Source organism: Nematolebias whitei, chromosome 3 (genome assembly GCF_014905685.2).
Source record: "Nematolebias whitei isolate Nwh7 chromosome 3, NemWhi1, whole genome shotgun sequence".
In the NCBI taxonomy this organism is placed as follows: domain Eukaryota; kingdom Metazoa; phylum Chordata; class Actinopteri; order Cyprinodontiformes; family Rivulidae; genus Nematolebias; species Nematolebias whitei.
Window position 1 is genome coordinate 19,831,170 of NC_056500.1, and position 22,427 is coordinate 19,853,596.

Below are 22,427 nucleotides of genomic sequence, written 5' to 3' on the forward strand. Positions count from 1 at the left end.
TTAACAAAGGGATGACGACACATCCAAAATGACTCCACTGACGACAGTCGGGGTTCTTTTTTTGTCCTGGGAGAGGTAGTCTTTGGTGTATTAAACATGAGCAGGAGAAGCGTGATGGCGTGACACGTGACGTGACATGCTAGTTTTTCATATTCAAATGTAAATATTTCAACACAGAACACTTATGAGTAAGCTTACAGTTAGACATAATAAAGTAGTTTTAGAAGTACTGAGTCATCTATCATTTATATGTACAGGTATATATATATTTGTCCATCCATCTACTATCTTTACCCGCTTGGCCAACCAGTTTGATGGTGATAAGATGGTTTCTGTCCCCCATCGACTCCTCTGAGGCAGCCATGGCCAAAGTGGTTCAAAACATCAATGTTCATGCTCACTTTGACTATGGCTGCCTCAGAGGAGTCGACGGGGGAGATGGCGGACAGAAACCATCTTCTCACCATCAAACTGGTTAGTCCACTATGTGAGTGTGCTACTTATGGGACTAAGTTTGTTGCAGCTCCTTGGACTGATGAAGTCCTTTGGATGAAAGAAGAAATGTTTCAACAAAAAGAAACCGTCCAGAGGACCTGACTTAGCTTTGTTGGATCCACCCAGAAAGATCCCCAGCCAGGATTCGACCCGGCAACCTCTGCAGTGGGAGGCAACAGCTCTACCAACTGAACCACTGTACCTCCCCAGCAATTTTTGAAAGCTTTCTGAAGGTTTTTCCTTAGACTGTGGCTGCTCCCCCCTTCCCCCCTCCGGTCCAATACCTGATCTTTTTCAGAGTTCAGAGGGATGTTTTTATTTTTAAATATTCTTAACTGTGCTCTATGAAATACTCCAGCTTAAAACAACCTCAGAACTGAAAATCTTAACCCGTACTGTGTCCACACATAACAGAAAAATTTATAAATAACCAATTTTAAATCGGATTTCTTTAGTTGAAGCAACAAAAATGCCAGAGATAACACAGTTATATGAAATATATTTCAGTGCCAGTGAGGTGATTCTCCAACAACTATTAGCTGAACATTTGGCATACAACTGACAATTAACTGAGGGATGATGCATCGACATGACAGTTTAGTTTTAAACAAACTGCACAATATGTGGTTATGGTCAGGAAACAGAAGTGAAAAAGCAGCCAAAGTATTAAAAAAGCTCAATTTAAGACATTTAACAAACCTGACAAAATACCGATTAAGACCACTTTAAAAGATTAGAAGAAATGATGTCTCTTTGGAGGCAATATCTAAAGAAACCAGGAGTGTTTTAACTTTTGTGGGAATCTAGTAACACTTCAGCATGTCCAAAATAAAAAGATCATACTCCATCCATCCATTATCTTTACCCGTTTATTCCATTTTGGGTCACGGGGGTCGCTGGTGCCCATGTCCAGCAATCACTGTGCGAGGGGCGGGGTACACCCTGGACGGGTCGCAAGTCCATCACAGGGACACATAGAGACAAACGAGACAAACAACCATTCACTCTCTCACTCACACCTAGGGACAATTTAGAGTTACCAATCAGCCTAACATGCATGTTTTGGGTCTGCGGGAGGAAACCGGAGTACCTGGAGAAAACCCACGCGTGCACGGAGAGAACATGCAAACTCCACCCAGAAGGCCCCTGGACCGGGGTTTGAACCAGGGACCTGTTCGCTGAGAGGCAGCAGCTCTACCAGTTGCGCCACCGTGCTGCCCAAAAGATCATACTGTATTATATAAAATATATTTGTTGGACCGATGTGCAGGGGATACATTTCTGATTACGTGAGTCATTTGACAATAGAGTTCCTTAAAAATCTCAATTTAAATGTTCCTTCTTGTTGAAACTGAGGCACATAATTAAGTTTAATTGTACAATATGTTTTTTTTTAATTAAACCATTTCATGTTTTTGACACAAAAAGTGTTGAAAGGAACCAAACTATTAACAGAGGAAACTCCAAAGCAGAAAAAAAAAAACACCAGTACTCACATACAGACTTCTACGACTGCATGCAGAGCGGGCTCATTGCTAATCGTGTGAGCAATCTCGCACATCTTTTGTAATCTGAAAAAAAAAAAAAAAGCACAATTATGGTAAAAGCACATATCGAGCAAAAACGTAGAAGTACATAGGAAAACATTTAAATCTAAGCACTAGAGTTATTTATAGGCACCTATTGTTTTACAGTTTAATGCACAAGTAATAATAAATAATTAGTGGATACTGGTGTCAAAGTTAAAGGTCCAAATGATGGTGTTATCAATAACCACAGCTGCATTATTTCCATTATTGACTCATTTATCAGGACTGTCAAAACTAACACTTGATCCAACATGTAGACTAATAAAAGCACGACCTATTGAACAACAAGAAAAGTTGAACGCTCTTTAATTAAAAAAGATTTGCGCTCAGAATTTTACAATATCTGAGAGTATAAACGCTGACCCATCACCATGTGAACAGGTTACAGCTTCACATGCACGTCCTGCAAATTTAGGTGAAAGATTTTACATCATAGAGTCTTCTGCAGGGTTGCAGAAAATTTCAAGTTGTTTTTGTTTTAAAAATTAAGAAAAAGAAAAGCATACTACGCCATTTCATCCCTTTTTTCTATATTTCTGGAACTAAATTCAAATTGCATTAATATGTGAAAAATGTATCCTTCTGTAGCTGACCTGCCAGCCAGTTACAAACATTTGCAAAGTGTTGCAAATCAGCTGAAATAATGCAGCTCGCTTGTAGCTTTAAACTAATATTGCGAAGCAACTATTAAACAAATCAAATCTCCAGAGTTGATGACTTTTTTTAAAACCTAACTCTGGATTTTTTATTTTTTTTTCCGATTTTAAACTTTTTAAATTACCAAACATAATTACAAAATAAGTACTAATAAAGTAGTAAAATACACACAAAATAACAAGTGCATTTGTATTAAAATTAAAGCAGAAGTAATCCAGTTATAATTTAATTTACTGCCAGTGAAGCTGATTCTAACACGAGTTTTTCTCAACCAATGTAGAAACAACGACTAAATCAGTGTGACAATAAAAATACTTTGCTCACATGCAACCACTTCAGTTACAACAAAACATAAAAAATATATATAGTCAAGATAAAAAAAAGGCATACGTACATGCTGGTTTTGAGCAGTCCCTTGTGGTGTGGTATAGTCTATGAAAGCGTGTTTTGCACTCTGACGAAAACTTGACATGTCCTGCTTAATAAAAAAATAAGCAACCATTAGATTAAATAATATATATATTTTTTTTTTTACAGATTTCACATATTGCTTTCTACATCTACAGATGAGTAACATAGAAAAAGAAAAACCTGAATATTTGATTTTTTTTAGAAACAAGATTTTGAGGATTTGTTTTACTTTGAAGGATGTTTGTCAATGTAATTGTCTTCTGTTGGTCTCGACCCAGAAAACCCTCAATTTTCATTCAAGCTGTAATGAAAACCTTTTTTTATTCAGTCATGAAGCATCTCTTGATGGAGACTTAAGAGGAAAATATCTGCCTCCAACATGAACTACAGGAGACTTGACTGAATGATTATGAGAATGATGAAAGTCAAACACTATATTCCTAAAAGTAAACAACTTGTTTCAAACCAATTTAATGCTTAACCAATAATAATTATAATAATAACTAGAAAGTTCCTGGAGAAATGTTGATGGGGACTGCCATGCTGCTATCATTTTAAAATTTTGATTTGACAGTACTATGTGTTGGGGTTCGCTCTCAGCCTCCATTATACCACATTTCTGCTGAGTAGCTTTAAAATAGGCTGAGTTATATTTTTTCCCTTTCAGCTAAGGTGTCCATCTTGGATCTTTAATTTGGATTCCGTATGTGATGGAAAACGTTCTCAGCTTTAACCACACCAAATCTCAGCTCTGCATGTGTGAAAACATCTGATCTAAACCCATTTATATGTAGCTTTGTGACCATCTTCAATTTTTAGATTTGAATTCAGTATTTAATGGACATTGATTTTGGCTACCAACACATCAAATTTTAGCCGAATAACTCTAAAATGGCTGACTTATAGTATTTTTCCTTTTTAGCTCAGGCAACCATCTTAAATTTTTGATTTGCGGTCAGAGTCTATTAGGGATTGTTTTCAGCTACCAATACAACAAATTTCAGCTGAATGGCTCTAAAATTGGCAAAGTTATTGCATTTTTTCCCTTTTAGCTAAGGTGGCCATCTTGGATTTTGGATTTGCAGTCAGAGTTTATTAGGCATCATTCTCGGCTACCAATACACCAAATTTCAGCTGAATAGCTCTAAAAATTGCTGAGTTATCATATTTTTCCCTTTTAGTTTTGTTTACAAATTTCATCACCGTAACTCGAAAGTAATAGCACACATCACGGTGCTGAGCCGGTCGTTTTGAAATAAGATCTGTGGGGGTACACATTGCAGTTTGGGCCACATTAAAGTTGACGGAAGAGTAAGATGTAAAGTTAAGAAACCCTTTGTTAGGTGGATAATAATAGGTGCTGCCTCTTACTAGGCAGTCCCCAGTTATAGTGTTTTGCAAAGTTAGTTAACAGACACTGTAAAGTAGCCAGGGTTCAGCTGGACTGGGTGTAAAAGAGAACCAAGTTTTCAGTTCTAATCACGTTTAGGAGTTTTTGCACCAATGATTAAGCTTCCAGATTTTCATACCAATAATGAAGTCTACTCGCAGGTCCTGAGACAAATAATCAGCTTAACTTAGCAAGGCCTTCAGCTTCACTCCGTCAGCTTCAGACCATGTGCTGGTTCTCTAAACTGTTGCCCTGCAGCTAAGCCAGGCGACCCTCTGCTGACCCACAGAGGTTCCCATGTTCACAAAGCTGTCTATGACTTCAGCAAACTATGCTGCCTTGCAGGAATGAAAACGACTCTTGAAGCAAAGCCATGAAACAGCCGCCACAGGTTTCATGGAAAAGCACCAACTATGCTCTGAAAGGCGTTTGCCAGATAACTGTTTTGCGATGCCTGGAAAGGTCAGAGGAGAATCAGGGACTAAAATATTTGCACGTGTGGAGAGATGTTTGTTGACAATGTTCTTACCTCCGAAATGCTGAATGAATTTTTCTTTCAGGTGTGCATCTCTAGCAGCGATATCTGTAAGAGAAGATTTCTATGAGGTTTTCAGAGCTAAAGCTGTCATACAGAAACTTCCTTCTGATATTCTCTTTCTCATCCATTTCTTTTTTCTTTTTTGTTTAACTTTGAAACAGTTTTATTTTTCTTTATCATCACATAAAACATTCAAATCCAAAGAATCGAGGACGAGACTTGCAACTTCAACAGTCTCTGGTTGAACATTGTTAATAAGATAATTGGATAACCACCATTACTATTAGCAGTTTGTGACAATGTTTTTTTTTTATTTGTTGTATCAATTTTGCACAAATGTCACATTCGTAATCATTTTATGACAAAACAGGCATTCTAGAGATGATTTTAAGACCCCTTAATTGTTCTTTTATGATCAGCAGTGAGGACCTGACCCCAACTTTAGAAACCACTGGTTTAAATTGACAATTTAGATCCTTTTTTTTTTTTTTTTTTTCAGGTTTTATGGAACAGTGATGAAAAATTATTATTTTATTTGTTGTAGATAACTCTTTGCACAGTCTCGGTTTTGAGGGGGGAAAAAAATCAGTTTTGGTCAGATTGATGAGCTAATGTCTTCAAATGTCACCTTTCAAAATTTAAATGTATTACATTTCTTAAATTTGTCAGCATTTTGTGAGATGAATTTGAGGTAAGGACATCTTGTAGTGGCTTCCTTCATTCACTGTTTACAAAGAAGACACATGCAGGGGGTCTAACAACATGGCTGATCTACCAATATGCTAAAGAGATTATTATTTGCAAGTATAATGCTGATCAGAATAAGTCCTCGTGAATTGGATTAATAGGACTTCAGCCCCCAGACCTGCAGGCTTAAGGCTGCAACAGAAAATATAAGGATGTAAATCAGCCAGCCATGAGATTGGCTGATGAAACAGAAAAAATGTATCAACTATTTATTATACTTATTATAAACTAAATCATGATGTGTTAAAACACAAACCCTTGTTTTAAGTTAAAATTGTATCTTTCTGTAACTGTGTCATTATATGTGCAGACTCCTGAACTAAAACAAACCAATTTGATAAAGATATAAAGTCACTTTCTAAAACAATGCTCCCCCCTGTATTTATGTCTGTCTCCACCCAGCTGTCACACTGTCAGCCCCAGTTTCTAAAGGAACAACTGAACACAACTGCAGGTTTACAGATATCTTCCCTTTCATCCTCAAAGCTAATATCACTTTGTGATCATGGTGCTCTGGTAGCATCACACGCATCAGTGCTAATGTCTTTGCTTCTAATATCCTCAAAAGATAAATTCCATCCACTCACTGGTCTGAGAAAGGTACATTTCCAATTGCATAAGCTCGAGTCCAGGTTTGAGCTGCAACATCCCTTCTGCATAGACTAATTGACAGTGTCATTACAAAGAATGTGAAACTTTGTTCACTTTTAGCACTTAATGACCTCAGTAAAGCACAATTCTCACACTGAATAGATGCTTTCTGTTGCAACAACAAAAAACATCCACGTTTTGCTTCTGGATTTTTTATTTTTTTTTACAATATGATTTGAGCAAATCTGGTATTGAACGTTAAAAAAACCAAAACATATATGTAGAAAATATTTACTAAAGCACTTTAACATAATAACTGCATTTCCAAAGTACCCCAGGAATCAGATTCGGTACTGATGTTGCGACATGTAAATTTCATTGGGTGAAATTTAAAGGTTCAAATGGTTTTGTTTGAATAAAGTCTAAGATTTGCTGTAGGGATCATGTCAGTCAATGAATCATTGACTGAATGAATCATTCATACTTTTAACAGGCACATGCTCCTCCTATATGATTAATACTCTATTTACTTTATATTTCTTTATTGTTATTTTTGCCAATCACTCACAATTTGTATAGCATAATTTTCAGAATATGTGATGGAGAATGAAGTATAAACACCAGGTATGTGTGACTTAAATTTTGTTCTGCTCAGCTTACCTGCATCATATATAACAACTTTAAGCTGAGGTGCATTTGAAGGCAAAGAGATGTGAACAAACACCTTGTCAAAATCCTTACCTTCAATATTTTTAAGGTTTCTTAAAGCGCACATTTATTTCTAAGTAAAGAAACAAAAGAAAGCAGCCGCACTGAACAGACCAATGACAAATGTCTCCAACTGTAAAATGGGGATTATGCTTTCATCATCAGGTCCTAAAAATAAATCTTATCAGCTTACCCATGAGTCTGCTGTTATCCAGCCTAGGGGCATAGAAAGGCTTTTCCCGAGAGGAGACCTTCATGTCTTGAGCTGAGTGGAATACACCGCCACAGCGCCTGGACACAGGCTTGTCCCGTTGCTGACTGTCCCTGATAACCTGTAAGATTAGATCCAACAGGGTCCTTGTTTCTGGCTTGATCTTTTTGCTGTCCAAACACTGACCAGAGGTGATGAGCAGGAAAAAGATGGTCAACAGTACGTGCCATTTCCTCTCCACATGCATGGCTTCACTGTCTGGGAAAAAGGGTTTAATAAAGTTTAGTTGTGAGGTGGATGTGTCCTTAAAATACTTAACATCAGAGGCATCCTTGTTAGTTTTCCACATTTCCTTTAGAACTTATGAATTCATTTTAAAATCTAACTTATGCACTCCCAAGGAGTGGGAAAGACAGAAATTGCTTTGCGCAGCGCAAATTACGCACGCGTTGATTTTCTTCAGCTAAAACAAGTGCATTGTATTGAAAATTACACTTACCAGTTTAGGATTTAAGGATGCTTATGTCCTGATGCGCTGATACTTTAGTCTTGAGCAAATTCTTCCAGGCGTTGTCTGTTGTCCCGGTAAGATAAGAACTGCCAGCAAATTGCGCTCAACACCGTCTTTTTTGAAATAACGCGATCCTATTTATACAGAGAGCCACCTTCTTGTAGGTAATACAATCGATTTCGAGTGGGTGGTCAAGCAGTGTTGACATCTTCGGTGGTTTTTTTTCTTCTTTCTTTCGTTCTTTAATTATTCTAGGGGCATTCGTTCACTTTGGCATGCGCCACTCCATTACGCACATAACATCACTAGTTTCTGTTTTTCAGGACCAGTCTGCTCGTGGAAAAACACTCCTATTATAGGTAATTAGCGCTTTAAGGTCTCATAGAAAATGGATCTCTGAAAATTCATCTGGAAACAGTGAGCTACGCGACAAAAAGACCAGAGCGCTGCAGCGCGCACCGAGTTCTCCAAAAAGCGCAACTTGTTGGATGTTGGATGCAGAGAATAGAGGAATCTGAGGGCCTGCAAGCTTCTAGTCGAGCTGTCAGCGAGCCGATGTTTTTTTTTTTTGTGTGTGTGCAGATGAACAAGTCTTGTAACCTCCTAAGCGCTGCAGAGAATGCGCCCCCAGAAGAACCGGTCCGACCCGGCAGGTTCTTCCCAAATTGAAGTCTGGAACAGTGACAGAGTTGTACAATTTACAGGACACTTACACAAAGGTTTAATTGAAATCAGAAGACTTCTAGCTAAGGTATTTTAACTATGAGTCCATTTTTTCTTAACTCAGAGTGCTAATATCCTAAATATAATAAATCTATGAAGCGATGCATAAAACTTCCTGCTTCATTTTTTTCTGTAACTGATAGCCAAAGTTAAGTAAAACTTTTTGCAATGTTATTTACTCCTATGTGTACAATGCAAAAATAAAAAATATATTTACCAGAACATTTATTTAAAAACAAATAATATTCTCAAAGACAGCTGATGGAGCCACAAGACGCTCTAACACCTTTGAGTTACCAAATTATTATTATTATTATTATCATGATTATGATTATTATGATTATTATTATTATAACTTCGCCACTAAACCAAAGTAGGGGAAAACATTTTTGGGTTGCCAAATAAGAAATGAAAAAATCTCTCTTTAAAACGATCGTGTTTATACGATAATTGTCAGTTATCTGGCAACACAACATTCCGAGGACTAACATCCGTTGTTGCTGTTACCATGGAGACACGCCAGGCACAAGTTAAACTCCGATAGCTGCGCAGCAGTCAAGTATATTTGTACTTTTTGTTTTTACTTTTCATAGAATACTGATTTTAGCTCTTTGAATGCAGACATGGTGCAAAGGTAACCTTTTTTGTTCTTAAATTATAGCGTTTATAGTTGATTCGCTTTCATATTATTAGCATTGTTGCAAATCGGACTTCAGCTAGCTGAGTATCTCCGAACGTTAACGAAGGTTAAAATGTGTGAAAGGCACTCAGATAACGTTCAGTGTTACAAACCTATGGGGTTAGTTCTCCTTGTGTTTGTGTGGAGTTTTCCTGGGCACTCCGGTTTCCTCCCACACTACAAAAACATGCATGTGTCGGGCCCAGGCCTCCATTGAACATGAGATCTGTGATCTCAGTGGAATATGTCTGGTTAAATAAAGGCTATTATTATTATTATTATTATTATTATTATTATTATTATTATTATTATTATTATTACTATATTCAAATGCTGTTCGCTGATTTTGTTTCCATTTATGGAATAAAGCAGCTGAAACATTGAGAGGCAGTTCTGAATCAACAAACTTGAATGTATTATTTTATGATCAGAGGGATCGTAATGATCTTGATGTTTTAACAGATTTGTTAACATCTTATATATTTTTTTGTTTTGTGAGAACAGCATCACTCCCACCAAACAGATAACAATCTATCCAAACAATAAAAAGTGGATATCCAAGGACATGAACATTTGCCTAAGCTTTCTTAAAAGGAGATATGCAACAGGTGAAGGGATTGTAAAAGGAGTTTAAAGCAAAGGCTAAGATAGCAAAAATAGATTATGAGAAAAAATAGAAAGAAAGCAGCCAAGGGATGCATGACACAGTCTGGATGGGCAGAGTTTCCAAGCCTGCATCAGTAGACGGTCTGGACCCAACCTCCTTTGCAGAACAACTGAACAGATACTTCACCAGATTCAACAACAATTTCACTCCAACCAGCTGGATCCTACAAATGACCAGCACCACTCTCAAAGACATTATTATTGATGAACAGCTCATCTCTTCCATCTTGCATCGTTAACCCACACAAGGCCCTGGTCCTGACAGACTCGGAGGTAAAGTACTGAAGGAGTGTGCCACACAGCTAACTGGGCCCCTTACTAAACTCTTCCAGAAGCTACTGGATTCTGGTTGTGTCCCCAGTCAATGGAGTGAATCCCACATTGTTCCAGTCCCTAAGAAGACACGTGCTAAATACCTAAAGGATTACAGACCAGTTGCATTAACATAAATTTTGAGCAAATGTATGAAGAGAGTGGTGTGTGAGCACCTGGCTGTCGTGGTGGCTGACAAGCTGGATCTATTACAGTTTGCCTCAGTTTAACAAGCCAAGACGTGGTGTGGAGGACGCAAGCCTCACGCTTGATTTTAGGGATTCAGTGCGTTTTTATGGACAGACGACAACAAGCGTTTTAAAATTATTTTAAGTCAAACAAATTGATCTTAAACACTGGATCTTTCCCAAGGCTGCGTTTTATTTCCCATCCTCGTCTCTATTTGCACAAACTTTATTTCATGCAACAGTGAAGGAATGGCTCTTTTGAAATATGCAGATGACATGGCTCTGGTGGTGCACATGACCGGACCTGATGCTCTGTCCCGCTATCAGCAGACGGTCCACGGTCTCCTCATGATGTTCTCATTCAACTCGCTGGAGCTGAACATTTCAAAAACGAAGGAACTGTGCTGTGAGGGTCGAGCTCAAACACCAGAACCTTTGTTGAAACCACTGACCATATGGACAGCAGGTGGAGCAGGTGCTTTTAAGCACAGAGATAGACACAAACATGTCTTTCTCACAGCACACTGAGTCAATTTATAAGAAGGCCCAACAACATCTTTACCAGCTGAGGAAACTAAAGAGCTTTCATGTCAGCAGGAGCACTCTGACCTTGATTTACAAGTTCCTGATTGAGTCCATTTTAACTTTTAACATTTCATCCTGGTTCAACCTCATTAATGTAAAACAGAAAGCTAAATTACACCAAATAATTAAACAATCAAGTGAAATAACTGGCTCACGTCAGTCTCCTCTATCAGACATCTGCAGCCGCTCAGTGACCACGAAACCACCCTCACATCCACTACACAACTGCTTCCAGATGCTTCCATCAAACAGATGTTACCGAGTCCCACTGGTCAGGAGGAAGAATATTTATAAGAAACCATTTGTACCATCTGGAATAATGTTCTTAAACAAAGCTAAGTCACGTCTTAATGGTGGTAACTAATGGTGATAATGTGGTTTTTATTATGTTCTCTTGTTGGTTCTTGTGTGTATGATGAATGTAGAGCGTGTCAATGGAGAATTTCTGCCACAGTTGTGGAAGACAATAAACTTCCATCTTATCTTCTCTTAATTTCCATACTTTGCTGCTTATAGCACTTGTAAGTACAATTATTTGTAAAAAATATAATTTTTAAGTACCCCAAACTACATTATTAAACTTTGTCTTGTTGAAATGTTGTTGTTCCTCTTGTTTTACAGATATAAACCGTGGCACTATATTTCCAGCCTGGTTTCAGTTTATGTGTGTTTACTCTGTTGTAGGAAATACAACAAGCTCTTGGCAGAAGCCATGTTGGAGTTGAGTCGTCTCCTAACTAAAGAACTACCTGCTAAGCCGCCTTCCCCACAGAAAGACCGAGTTGTGTTTGTCCAGCAGGTGGCCACACTTTATGTGCGTTACATCCAGATATTCAGGAAACTGGAGACGATCTATGACCAGATGATCCAGCCTCAGAAGAGACGAGCTGTTCGGGGAATTCTTGACAGTGTCATAGGCAGGGTCCTGGAGCTGAAGAATGAATTGGTAGAAAAGGAGTTTTCAGAGTACCATTATGTGAATGATATCCTTCTGTCGCTGAAACTCACACATGTACGTTTTAGCTATGAATGCATAAGATACTGTACGGCATTTAGATGTTCCTAACTGTGTTTATCTGGGATGATAAGAAAACAGGCCAACTCAAGAAGAGTTTTCTTTACTTGTTATTTATTAGGAAAAACTTGAGATCCCCATCCCTCACTACTTTCTCAGTGAGTGCAGTAAAGTAGTCCAAGAAAGGAAGGGGATGCTGACGGATCTCTTTAAAATGATGGAAGTTACTGAAAGCCTTGGTGTGAGTTAAAATTAATCTACTTGTGTGTTTTAGCCTTGAAATTTGATTCATACAAAACTTTTTACACTCAACTGGTTGACAACAAAACACATTGTCTGCAGGAAACCATCAAGTTCAATGAATAAATTAAGTTTTTGTCCTGTTGTATACTTCTTTTGAATGGTCCCTATAGTCACTGACGACTGAGGAAATGAGTCAAGAGGAGGCCATTAAAATAATCCAAATAGAAGAGAGGGCTCGACAAGGGCGTCTGAGGGCAAAGTTAACTGAAGAAAGCTTAAGGCTCAACAGAAGAAATGCTGAAACACTTGACCAAAACTCAGCCGCCATCTGTATTCAGAAGGTGCATCTCTCAAACATGATTTTATGCAAATTTGTTTTGGCCGGGTCATGATTTGTGTTGTAATCTGGGTACATCTATTTTGCAGGTGTGGAAGGGCTACGTTCAGAGGAAGAAGTCAAAAATTGCACAACGTGAAGAGATGATTTGTCTGGGAATGGTGAGAGAAACGATCCATTAGTTTAGCTTTAAAAAGAACATGCAAAGCTCTGCTGAAATCAGTTTCAGTTTTTTTTTTAAAATCATTTGAGTTATAGGTATTTAGTATGAATTTGTATTGTTTTTTTACCTCAATGGTCTTGTTTTTCAGAGATTTAGAAACAAGCAAAAAAGTGTAACCCATTCATTATGTTGGGGTTATTTTACATTAGGTTATGGATCCAAAATATGATGGGCCTTCCCCTGCACAGATTGAAGCCGAAGCCATTGATGCTCACAACTCAATCAAACAAAAAGAGGTTGAGGAATCATACCAAAAATCTTTAGAAGTTGTTAAAAACCAACTACATGAAAAGGAAGGTTATGACATAAGAAAGACCCTGAAAAGCCAGATTCGGGAATGGTTCTTCGAATGTCGGTGAGATGTCACAATAGCTACAATGATTTTCGATGCAGAAGAGTTCAGGAGCTAGAGAAGTATGTAAACAATAAGTAAAGTTAAGAAATAACCCGTTTTTATATTCCTTTGGGGCATTCTACAGTAATGCTACAGGGGTGTTCCCAGATTACCCAGATGAAGAGGATGGAGGCTCAGCCCTCATCTTTATGGAAAAGAGTCCTTTGCAGGTAGAATACATCCTTAATTAAAAGGATGATCCACTAAATACTTTCTAGCTTGTTCTCACAAATTTTGTTTGGGTTTCTAGTTAATGAAGGAAATGGATGAAGCAAAAAATGGGGCCTCTAACACCAAATCGAATGGGAAAGAAGAAACAAAGGAGAACGAGAAGGCCAAAAAAAAGGGGTCTATAATAGTGAGGGAAGAAGTAAGTATTAAATAAAATAATAAAATATCACTGAATAAATTCTCACTAATTTATTTATATATATATATATATATATATATATATATATATATATATATATATATATATATATATATATATATATATATATATATATATATATATACTGTATATGTGTGTGTGTGTGTATGTGCATATATGTATATATATATATATATATGTATGTATGTTGTATTTTACTGTTTTACCGAGGCAGAAATTTGATTGAGTTAGTGTAACTTTGCTCTGAACCACAGGATGAGGAGGCAGGGTTGAAGATGCTGCCGTCTGCGTTCCTGTCAGAGTTGGAAGCGAGATACAAAAGTTACATGGGTATATTTACACTTGAAAGGGTCACTGGATCTAATGAGTTTGAGTTTATTTCTAGTCTTCCTAATGTTGGACATTTAACTTGCTCTGGTTTCACATTAAAAATAAGATTTTGGCTTATTCACTCTGCTTTTAGAACAGATTCAAAAGTAGCGTATAGGCAACAAAGCATCAAAATGTTTCTTTTGATTTGTATACTCCCTCTCTCTTAGTTGAAGATAATGTAATAAAAAAGTTAGTTAACATAAAGAACCTGAATGTAATCTCTGCAATCCACAGATGTTTGGGGAACCCGAGATGTTTCTGGATGCTTCCATGAGGAATTTGATGTGGAGCTTATGAAGGAAGAATTGAGAAAAGTTGTTGAAGCAGAACTTCGAGTACAGGTGACATGGCTACTTAGTTTCCAGTACTTTTAAAAAAATTACACATGCAAGATGTGATTAAAACTAAGTTTATTTCGTATTGTTTTAATGATTTAAATACATTGCCAGAGAATTGAGGAGATGGGCTTAACAGGCAAAGAGAACAGTATACAGCATGCACATGCGTCCTGTGGGTTTTATCAGTTAAGTGTCTTCATCAATGGTGTGTAAAAACTGGTAACTTTACAACACAATCCGATTTCTTCATTTCCAGGTAGATGAGGAGATGCGACAGGAGCTGGCTGAGCTGAAGCTGTCTGTGGATAAAAACATGCGTGTCAAAACAAAAGCAGATGCCAAGGTATAATCACGAAGGACGGTGGTGACAATTTATATCAGTTTCATTCATTTGATCATTAGTTACTTATATTTATCTCACAGAAGAAGAAGGTGAGTGGGAAGTCTAAAAGTGGGAAGAAGAAGGAAAAAGAAAAAGACCTGACAGCTGATAGGTGAAGTTACAGTGATGATGCACAAAGCATTTCAGCACAATATTGACTTGTATGATGCTCTTCCACTGATCAGTGCAAATATTTTACATCTTCTAGGACCCTTGAGTCTCTGTGTCAGGAGCTGGTAGAACAGGGCTTATTAAAACAGGCAAATAATGTGAAGATGAAGGATTATCTGGGTAAGGCCCTGCATGCTGTTCGTGTAGAAAAGTGATTTTATTCAGAAATCTTTGTTTATAACTCTGTTTGCATTGTTATCATTTGATTAGATGTGATATGTGGGCACAGCTAAGACAAAAAATAAGGCAACATAGATGTGTTCAGTGATGATGTGTCTCTTCTGGCTCAGCTGCTAGTGTTTAGTGAATACTTCTAAAACTAAAATACTCCTGCAGCCCTGTATGGACAAGCAGGTGAAGAAAATGAATGGATTGGTGTTACTTAGTGATTCCCTTCGTCTTCTCAGGTGACTACAATTACCTCGGGAGCACACTTAGGCTCAATGACATCGAACCCATGCCGTCATTATTAGATGTGCGACAAGTCTTATCTTTATATGCAGTCTTGCCATTAGGTATGCAAGTGTTTCTGTTTCAATTTAAACACCATGCATTCACATTAATTTATTTAAAAAAAAATAATGCATGTGTTGTTTAAGATGTAGTAATTTGTGGTTTCAGGCTCTCAAGAGGTGCATGAGAAGGCTCCTTTGATAAAGGCCATACTACTGGTAGGGCCGTCAGGTGTAGGAAAAAAGATGCTGGTCCATGCGATTTGCCAGGATGCAGGGGCCAACCTGTTTGATTTGTCCCCCCTAAACATAGCAGGAAAGTATCCAGGCAAGAATGGGCTTGAGATGATGCTTCACATGGTGTTGAAGGTAAGAAATTGTTATCTAAAGCCTCTTTTTGATCACAATTACTGATGTATTTTATCCTGGAGGTTCAATGAGAAGTAAAGACATCTGTCTATCCTGCATGCTTGACTAATGTGATCGCATGTGCCTCTTCTGTTTCTGTTATATTGTCATAGACTTAAAATGTATTAACTTGCTTTGTGTAGCGACTTATGCAGCTTTTTTCTCACAGGTTGCAAGACTTCTGCAGCCATCAGTAATATGGATTAATAATGCAGAGAAAATATTCTACAAAAAGATTCCCATTGAAGACAAAGAGGTACCTTGGAACAAAATAAAAACAAACCTGCCATTCTGTTCAGATTTTTTTTTCCTCAACATTATTCTGTTCTTAATGAACAGCTGGACCTTAAGCAGCTGAAAAAAGAGCTGCCCGAGTTGCTGAAACTGATCAAAGGAGAAGATCGTGTCCTTGTAATAGGAACAACTGAGAACCCACAGAGTGCTGATACTGACTCTTTGTGTAAAATGTACACCAAAATCATCCTCATCCCAAGACCTGACTACGGCTCAAGATACAGTAAAAACGCTGACACACACTAGTTATCCTCTTTAACCATGATAATGTTTGTGATGCTATGAATGGATCTTTCACTCTTTCAGTTTTGTGGAAGAAACTGATCAAACAAAGAGGAGGTGCTGACACGTCTCCTTTGTTCAGCGTTCTTGCAAAGGTTTCCGATGGCTACACTTCAGGTCGCATCGTCCAGACTATCAATCGTGTGGTTACCAAACGGCGTATCCAGCAGCAGGCCAGAAAACCACTGAGCGCTTCAGAGTTTATACCCATACTGGCCCAAATGGACCCCGTGTTTAAGGAGGAGGAGGAGGCACTAAAAGTATGTTTAATACACAGTATTTTAAAAAACACACTAATAACATTTTGAGACAAGTATTTTTGGTACATTTTCAATCTGTCAGTTCTTGATTGTAGTCTAAACTGGGCTTTAATAGTTTTGCAACCACTGCCAAAATAATTCTGTTCCTGGAAAGTTTCATGGCAAACCACTGGATGTCAACAAACAATTTATTTTATAAATTGTTGTTAGTCTTAAATATATTTTCAACTTAAAATGTAATTATTTAGTTAGTTTGCTTTTTTTTTTTTAATTATAGAGTATGTTTGACACATTTTGCTTCTTGTCTTCAGAACTGGTATGCCATGACACCTCTGGGACAGAAGAGAATCAAAGCTGCCACCGGAAAGGGAACAAAAGCACCGCCACCTAAAGGCAAAGTTGCAAAGAAGAAGAAGAAAAAATAAAAAGGGTGTTTTAAATTGTTTACAGTTGAGTTAAAAAAATATTTGAATGTTCAGTTTTTAGTATATTCAAGTCAGGCTGACACTGTTCACATGTGGAAAACATCCATCCATCCATCCATCCATCATCTTTATCTGCTTCTTCCTTTTTGGGTCACGGGGGTCACTGGTGTCCAGCCATCACTGTGCAAGAGGCGGGGGACACCCTGGACAGGTCTCCAGTCCATCACAGGGACACATAGAGACAAGCAATCATTCACTCACTCATTCACACCTAGAGACAATTTAAAGTTGCCAATCAGCCTAACATGCATGTTTTTGGTCTGTGGGAGGAAACTGGAGTACCTGGAAAAAACCCACACATGCACAGAGAGAACACACAAACTCCACCCAGAAAGGCCCCCCCGGCCAGAAGTCTATGTGAAAAAGATAAATAAATAAAATAAAGACCCAAAGAAAGTAATGTATTTTTATTCAAGGATTTTTCCCTTTTATAATTTTTTCATGTACTCTCCAGAATATATGGCAATCCTTGTTATGTGGATGCAAATATTATTATTGTTGTTAATGATTGTTTAAATACATTTTTATCTTACAAATTATATCCATTCTCTTGCTTAATTTCTGGTTTTAATTCAATTAATTTCAGTTCAGTTTATTTACATAGTGCCAAATCACAACAGAGGTTGTCTCAGGAACTGACCAGAAACAACAATAAGTTAACAGAAACATTCATAAAAATAATAATTTAACATTTATCTGAGGAGCAGACTGCTTTGAATTTAACTCCATCACAGACTCTCATCTTGAGCAAGCAAGCAGGCGACAGTGGAAAGGAAAAACTCTCATGAGGAAGAAACCTTTATCAGAACCAGGCTCAGGACAAGCGGCCATCTGCTTCGACCGGCTGGGTTTGAGAGGAACAGGAAGGAGGAACAGATACACAATGGCAGGTTGAGGTTCACATGTTAAAAGAAATAGTATAAAATGAAAACCATACAATTTTAGCAAATCATTTAAGGAAATGAGGTCAGTTTGTCTTTCAGTAGTCTAAGCCTATGGCAACCAAGCCAACCATAATTATAGGATTTATCAAAAAGGAAAGTTTAACACTTGACATTCTCCAGAACATCTTATTTTTATACTTTATTTATTTTCTCTATCCCTTCTTGATGGGGATGATGGGTCACTAGTTCCACTGTGTGTTTTTACTTTTTTCTGTCACCTCTAAGTGTAAAAAATATATTGGTGTGGCAGCTAAAGGCTGTGCAATAATCTTTTCTAAAATCAAACAAGGGCTTATCTGGGATTTGAACCCAGGACCTCTTGTACTTTAAGCAAGAATCAACAACGAACAAGCCAATAACTTTTTCAGACTTAAGTATAATTCCATTAAGAAAACTGTGGATGTAGCATGATGAGTCATCTGGTACAACACCACTCTCTAGTGGTCGTCATGTATCACAGCAGGCTCGTTGGTCTAGGGGTATGATTCTCGCTTCGGGTGCGAGAGGTCCCGGGTTCAAATCCCGGACGAGCCCGCCCTACATGAACAACACGAGCAGAGTGATTGCGAGAGGAATTCTCATGGTGTTGTATTGAAGTACTGATGCAATCTCTTTATAAAAATATAGGTTTCATGTCACTTTTCTCTCTCCTGCTTTTCTTTGTGCTTTTTTAAAAGCTGTTTGGCAATTACATTAAAGACATTAAAGTCCACCTATGAATCATTATTTTTTTTCCATTTAAAGTATGACCAGACAAAAAGTGTCTTTGGACCCAAGTACAGTATTTCTTTGTGCACAATGACACAAATATTAACAATGTCCTTTCCCCAAAGTAAAACCAAAACAAACAAACAAACAAAAAATAGCATATTCCATGCATATAATCTGGATTACTGTCATTTTTTAAAAATTATTAGGATGTTTAAAAATATCCCCTAAAAAGCCTCCAGCTGATCCAAATGTTGCTGCCAGAGTTCTGATGATCAGAGTTGGAAGGAGCCATCATGTTTCTTCTATGAGAGCAGTTTTAACATTTTCTTTTCTTATTCTTTGATTTTTACATATATTTATTTTCAGTCATAACTGGGTTCCTCTGTACAAAACCTGGATGAGAATAATTGTGTGACACAAGAAGGTGTGAGGTTTCCAAACATGGATCCCAAGGATTAAGAGTGTTCATCTGTTTCATCAAGTTCTAAATTCACCCCACACATTGTCACATTGCCCTGGTTTCATCATGATCTTTCTGTTTTTAGTCAATATGCTAAAGAAAGAAACAGATCATTGTATTATTATTATTACCTTAATTTCTGGACTATTGAGCGCACCCGAATATGAGCCGCACCCACTAAAATAATAAAATGATAATAATTCTGTACATACTGTATATATCACTTCACCACTTACTCTTGGCAAGGTCGGACACTGAGACTCTCTTGCATTTCTTCCGAACCATAATTATGAACGTGTTTTGATCAGTTGGTCCCTCAACACAATTTACAACATTTCTTCGAAGAGAAGACAGGCTTTAGGTGAGCCGGTTTGCACTGCTGGCACGCACGAAGCTGGATATCTTATCGACTGGAAGACTTGATGATGTGTCTATCTCTGCTGCCATTTGTGGATTTTAAGGATGCATTTATAATTGGATTTACAATAACTGGTTCCTGCTTTTTGGATTCGGCTGGTTCTTGGTCTATCAACAATCAAGGAAGTCGTCGGCAGCAAATTTGGACCCGATCACGCTGCTTGCAACCAGACTCAAATGCTTTTGGCAGAATGGATCAGATTTTGGAGATTATTTTCAGGCACGCCCCATTGGTGTGGTCATGTAATTTGGACATTTTAGAACCGTTTGGACCAACACAGACTCAAGGTAGATTTCAATAAAGTTCTGCCTGTCCTCAAAACAACTGTGTGTTTATCTGAATTTGGCTCCCTTGACTGGCCTTGCAGGCCACCTTATCTGAATTCATCTGGAGGACATGTAATCTGACGCTCTGCCCCCCTCCCATCGAGGAATTCCTACCTATCAACCTGAGGAAACCAGCTGAATATACATTGTGTCATCATTTCAGGACTTTTGGATTCCCATAGGCGCTGTCCTTGACCATTCCCCGACATCACTCGAGAATGTTTATGGATCTCACCGGAGGGAACTGGTTGATTATTCCATCCTTATCAGAACTCTTACAGTGCCCTCGAGAGCGTCCTTGGACATGCTCACCGCTCTCTTCGTCTCCCCCATTCTGCGGAATGTCTATGTCACCATGTGCTTGTATGTGCGAGATGTTTTTTTAATATTAGTCTTTCTTCTCAGCCAAGAAGAAAGAGTTTGATAGGATTTTTTTTGTTTGTTTTTGCCTCCAATTCTTACATGTATCTAGTTTCACTACTTTTTTGTCTGTCTAAACAGATCTCACCTGTAAATGAGTCTTCGAGGCTCACTGTGATTTATCTGTCTAAATAAAGGTTGAATTGATTTGAAATGAACAGGCCACGCTTCTCTATAAGCCGAGGGTGTCCACGTTGCAACATGAGAAATTTACAAGGAAAGATTGTTCAAACTTACAATTAAATACGTACCAGTTACGTACACAAATCGGTAAATATTTTTTTCTGAACAAAGCCTGTAACACAACTGGTTGAAAAAGAAAATTCAGTAGCCTACTAGTAAGACATTGAACTCTATATTCACCTTTCTACTGCACAAGAAGGAAGTTGTTCTTTTTTTTTTTTTTACATTTATTTATACAGGTAGTTTCACTGAGTCATGAGGACCCACCCACAAGAGAGACATTTATTGGGCAGCTATGTGAGTACCTGGATATCCATCCATCCATCCATTTTCTTTACCCGCTTATTCCATTTTTGGGTCACGGAGGTCGCTGGTGCCCATGTCCAGCAATCACTGTGCGAGGGGCGGGGTACACCCTGGACGGGTCGCAAGTCCATCACAGGGCCACATAGAGACAAACAACCATTCACTCTCTCACTCACACCTAGGGACAATTTAGAGTTACCAATCAGCCTAACATGCATGTTTTTGGTCTGTGGGAGGAAACCGGAGTACCCGGAGAAAACCCACGCATGCACGGAGAGAACATGCAAACTCCACCCAGAAGGCCCCTGGACCGGGGTTTGAACCAGGGACCTGTTCGCTGAGAGGCAGCAGCTCTACCAGTTGCGCCACCGTGCTGCCCCAGTACCTGGATATGACAAGGCTAAATGCTTTGGCAGCAGGAAGCCCGTTAGCCCGTCCAAAAAAAATCCCATAAATTAGCCACAGCATTGTATAAGTTGCAGAGTTCAAAGCCTGTGAAAAAGTAACAGTTTATAGTATGGAAATTATGGTAATTATTACTTTTTGTTTTAAAAACTAGTATGTAAAACACAGGTTTATCAGATGTTTTTGTAACAAAACAATACATTTTAATCTCAGTTTTCTTAACAGGCCAAAACACTGAAGCCTATAAATACAGGGGCTGAGATGTGTGAGAGCATCCTGCTTTGCTTTGGCGTGCCACTATTCTCCTCTCAGTGACGACAAGTTGTTTCTGTGCCCCGCAGCAGGACTCCACAGAGATTAGGCTGTCGGTAGAGTTTCACTGGGCTTAAAAGAGCTTCGCAGCACATGGAGCTGTCCATCAAATAGAGAAGAAACAAACCATCATGGAAAAACTGCAGACATTAGAGAAAAGTGAGCTGGTATTACCAGTTTTACATTGATTGTTTTTTCTCTTCAGCTGTTGAGAGCATGTGTTTCGTGCAAACATGGGCAACTATTGCTCATATCCTCATAATATATTGTGCCATGATGTAATCAGGGACTGTGAGGAAAAATAGGCCCATTTTGTAATGCTTTCTCACCCATGTTCACAAATGATGGTCCGGTGAAATGGGCGATTAAGATCGTCTAACCTTTGGTGTCCTTTTGGCTGTGGCAGTGATGGAAACTCCCTGTGGAAATCTGAAGACCTGTGATGCCTCTAACCTGAAGTTAAGGCATCTATTAGGACGTAATGTATACTGCATCTGCATGCTACACCTAATCTCTGTCTGAGGAAGTCCACTTTATGTCAGCCACCCCTTCAAACTCTGAAAACTACAAAAACACCAGCAACCCTGATGGTTTATGTTTGGATTGGTTCTGATGGTTTCATTGTTACTGATCACAAGTTGCCTCCCTCTGTTAAAGCCAAAACTATCTTTGTCTTCACACCGACAGGACGCTATTTTGGAGGTTAGTATGTGGGGAGATATGTCAGCTGTTCAGCACCGTGCTCAGTCACAGCGAGAAAAAACAAAAGGGAAAGTGGGAGAACTACAAGCTGTCAACTTCAAGACTAGGATGCAAAATTACTCTTCAATGGATAAACATTTGTCATTAATCTAAAAGATATATATTTCACTGACGGACCTGTTGCTATGGTGG

General features: G+C 38.3%; 2 protein-coding genes and 1 non-coding gene across 3 annotated transcripts; 2 read left to right on the forward strand and 1 right to left on the reverse strand.

Annotated features, from left to right (window-relative positions):
- Window positions 1-2,001: 2,001 nt before the first annotated feature.
- On the reverse strand, window positions 2,002-7,848 carry alkal1 (ALK and LTK ligand 1). Its single transcript, XM_037674627.1, has 5 exons — window positions 7,837-7,848; window positions 7,320-7,595; window positions 5,072-5,125; window positions 3,136-3,216; window positions 2,002-2,066 (listed from the first exon to the last, which is right to left on the reverse strand). The coding sequence occupies exons 2-5, from the start codon at window positions 7,582-7,584 to the stop codon at window positions 2,002-2,004; spliced, it is 465 nt and encodes a 154-aa protein (XP_037530555.1). The 5' UTR covers window positions 7,585-7,595; window positions 7,837-7,848.
- On the forward strand, window positions 5,417-16,988 carry zgc:153738 (uncharacterized protein LOC558115 homolog). The gene is made up of 19 exons (XM_037674626.1): window positions 5,417-5,427; window positions 11,686-12,013; window positions 12,138-12,257; window positions 12,430-12,600; window positions 12,686-12,757; window positions 12,969-13,174; window positions 13,299-13,383; window positions 13,464-13,583; window positions 13,859-13,934; window positions 14,211-14,317; window positions 14,571-14,657; window positions 14,738-14,808; window positions 14,905-14,987; window positions 15,275-15,382; window positions 15,489-15,688; window positions 15,897-15,983; window positions 16,067-16,244; window positions 16,328-16,563; window positions 16,875-16,988. Exons 1-19 carry the CDS (start codon window positions 5,417-5,419, stop codon window positions 16,986-16,988), a joined length of 2,460 nt encoding a protein of 819 aa, XP_037530554.1.
- Window positions 16,989-18,454: 1,466 nt separating this feature from the next.
- On the forward strand, window positions 18,455-18,526 carry trnap-cgg. The gene has a single exon. It is a non-coding gene; the product is annotated as a tRNA-Pro (tRNA).
- Window positions 18,527-22,427: the final 3,901 nt, after the last annotated feature.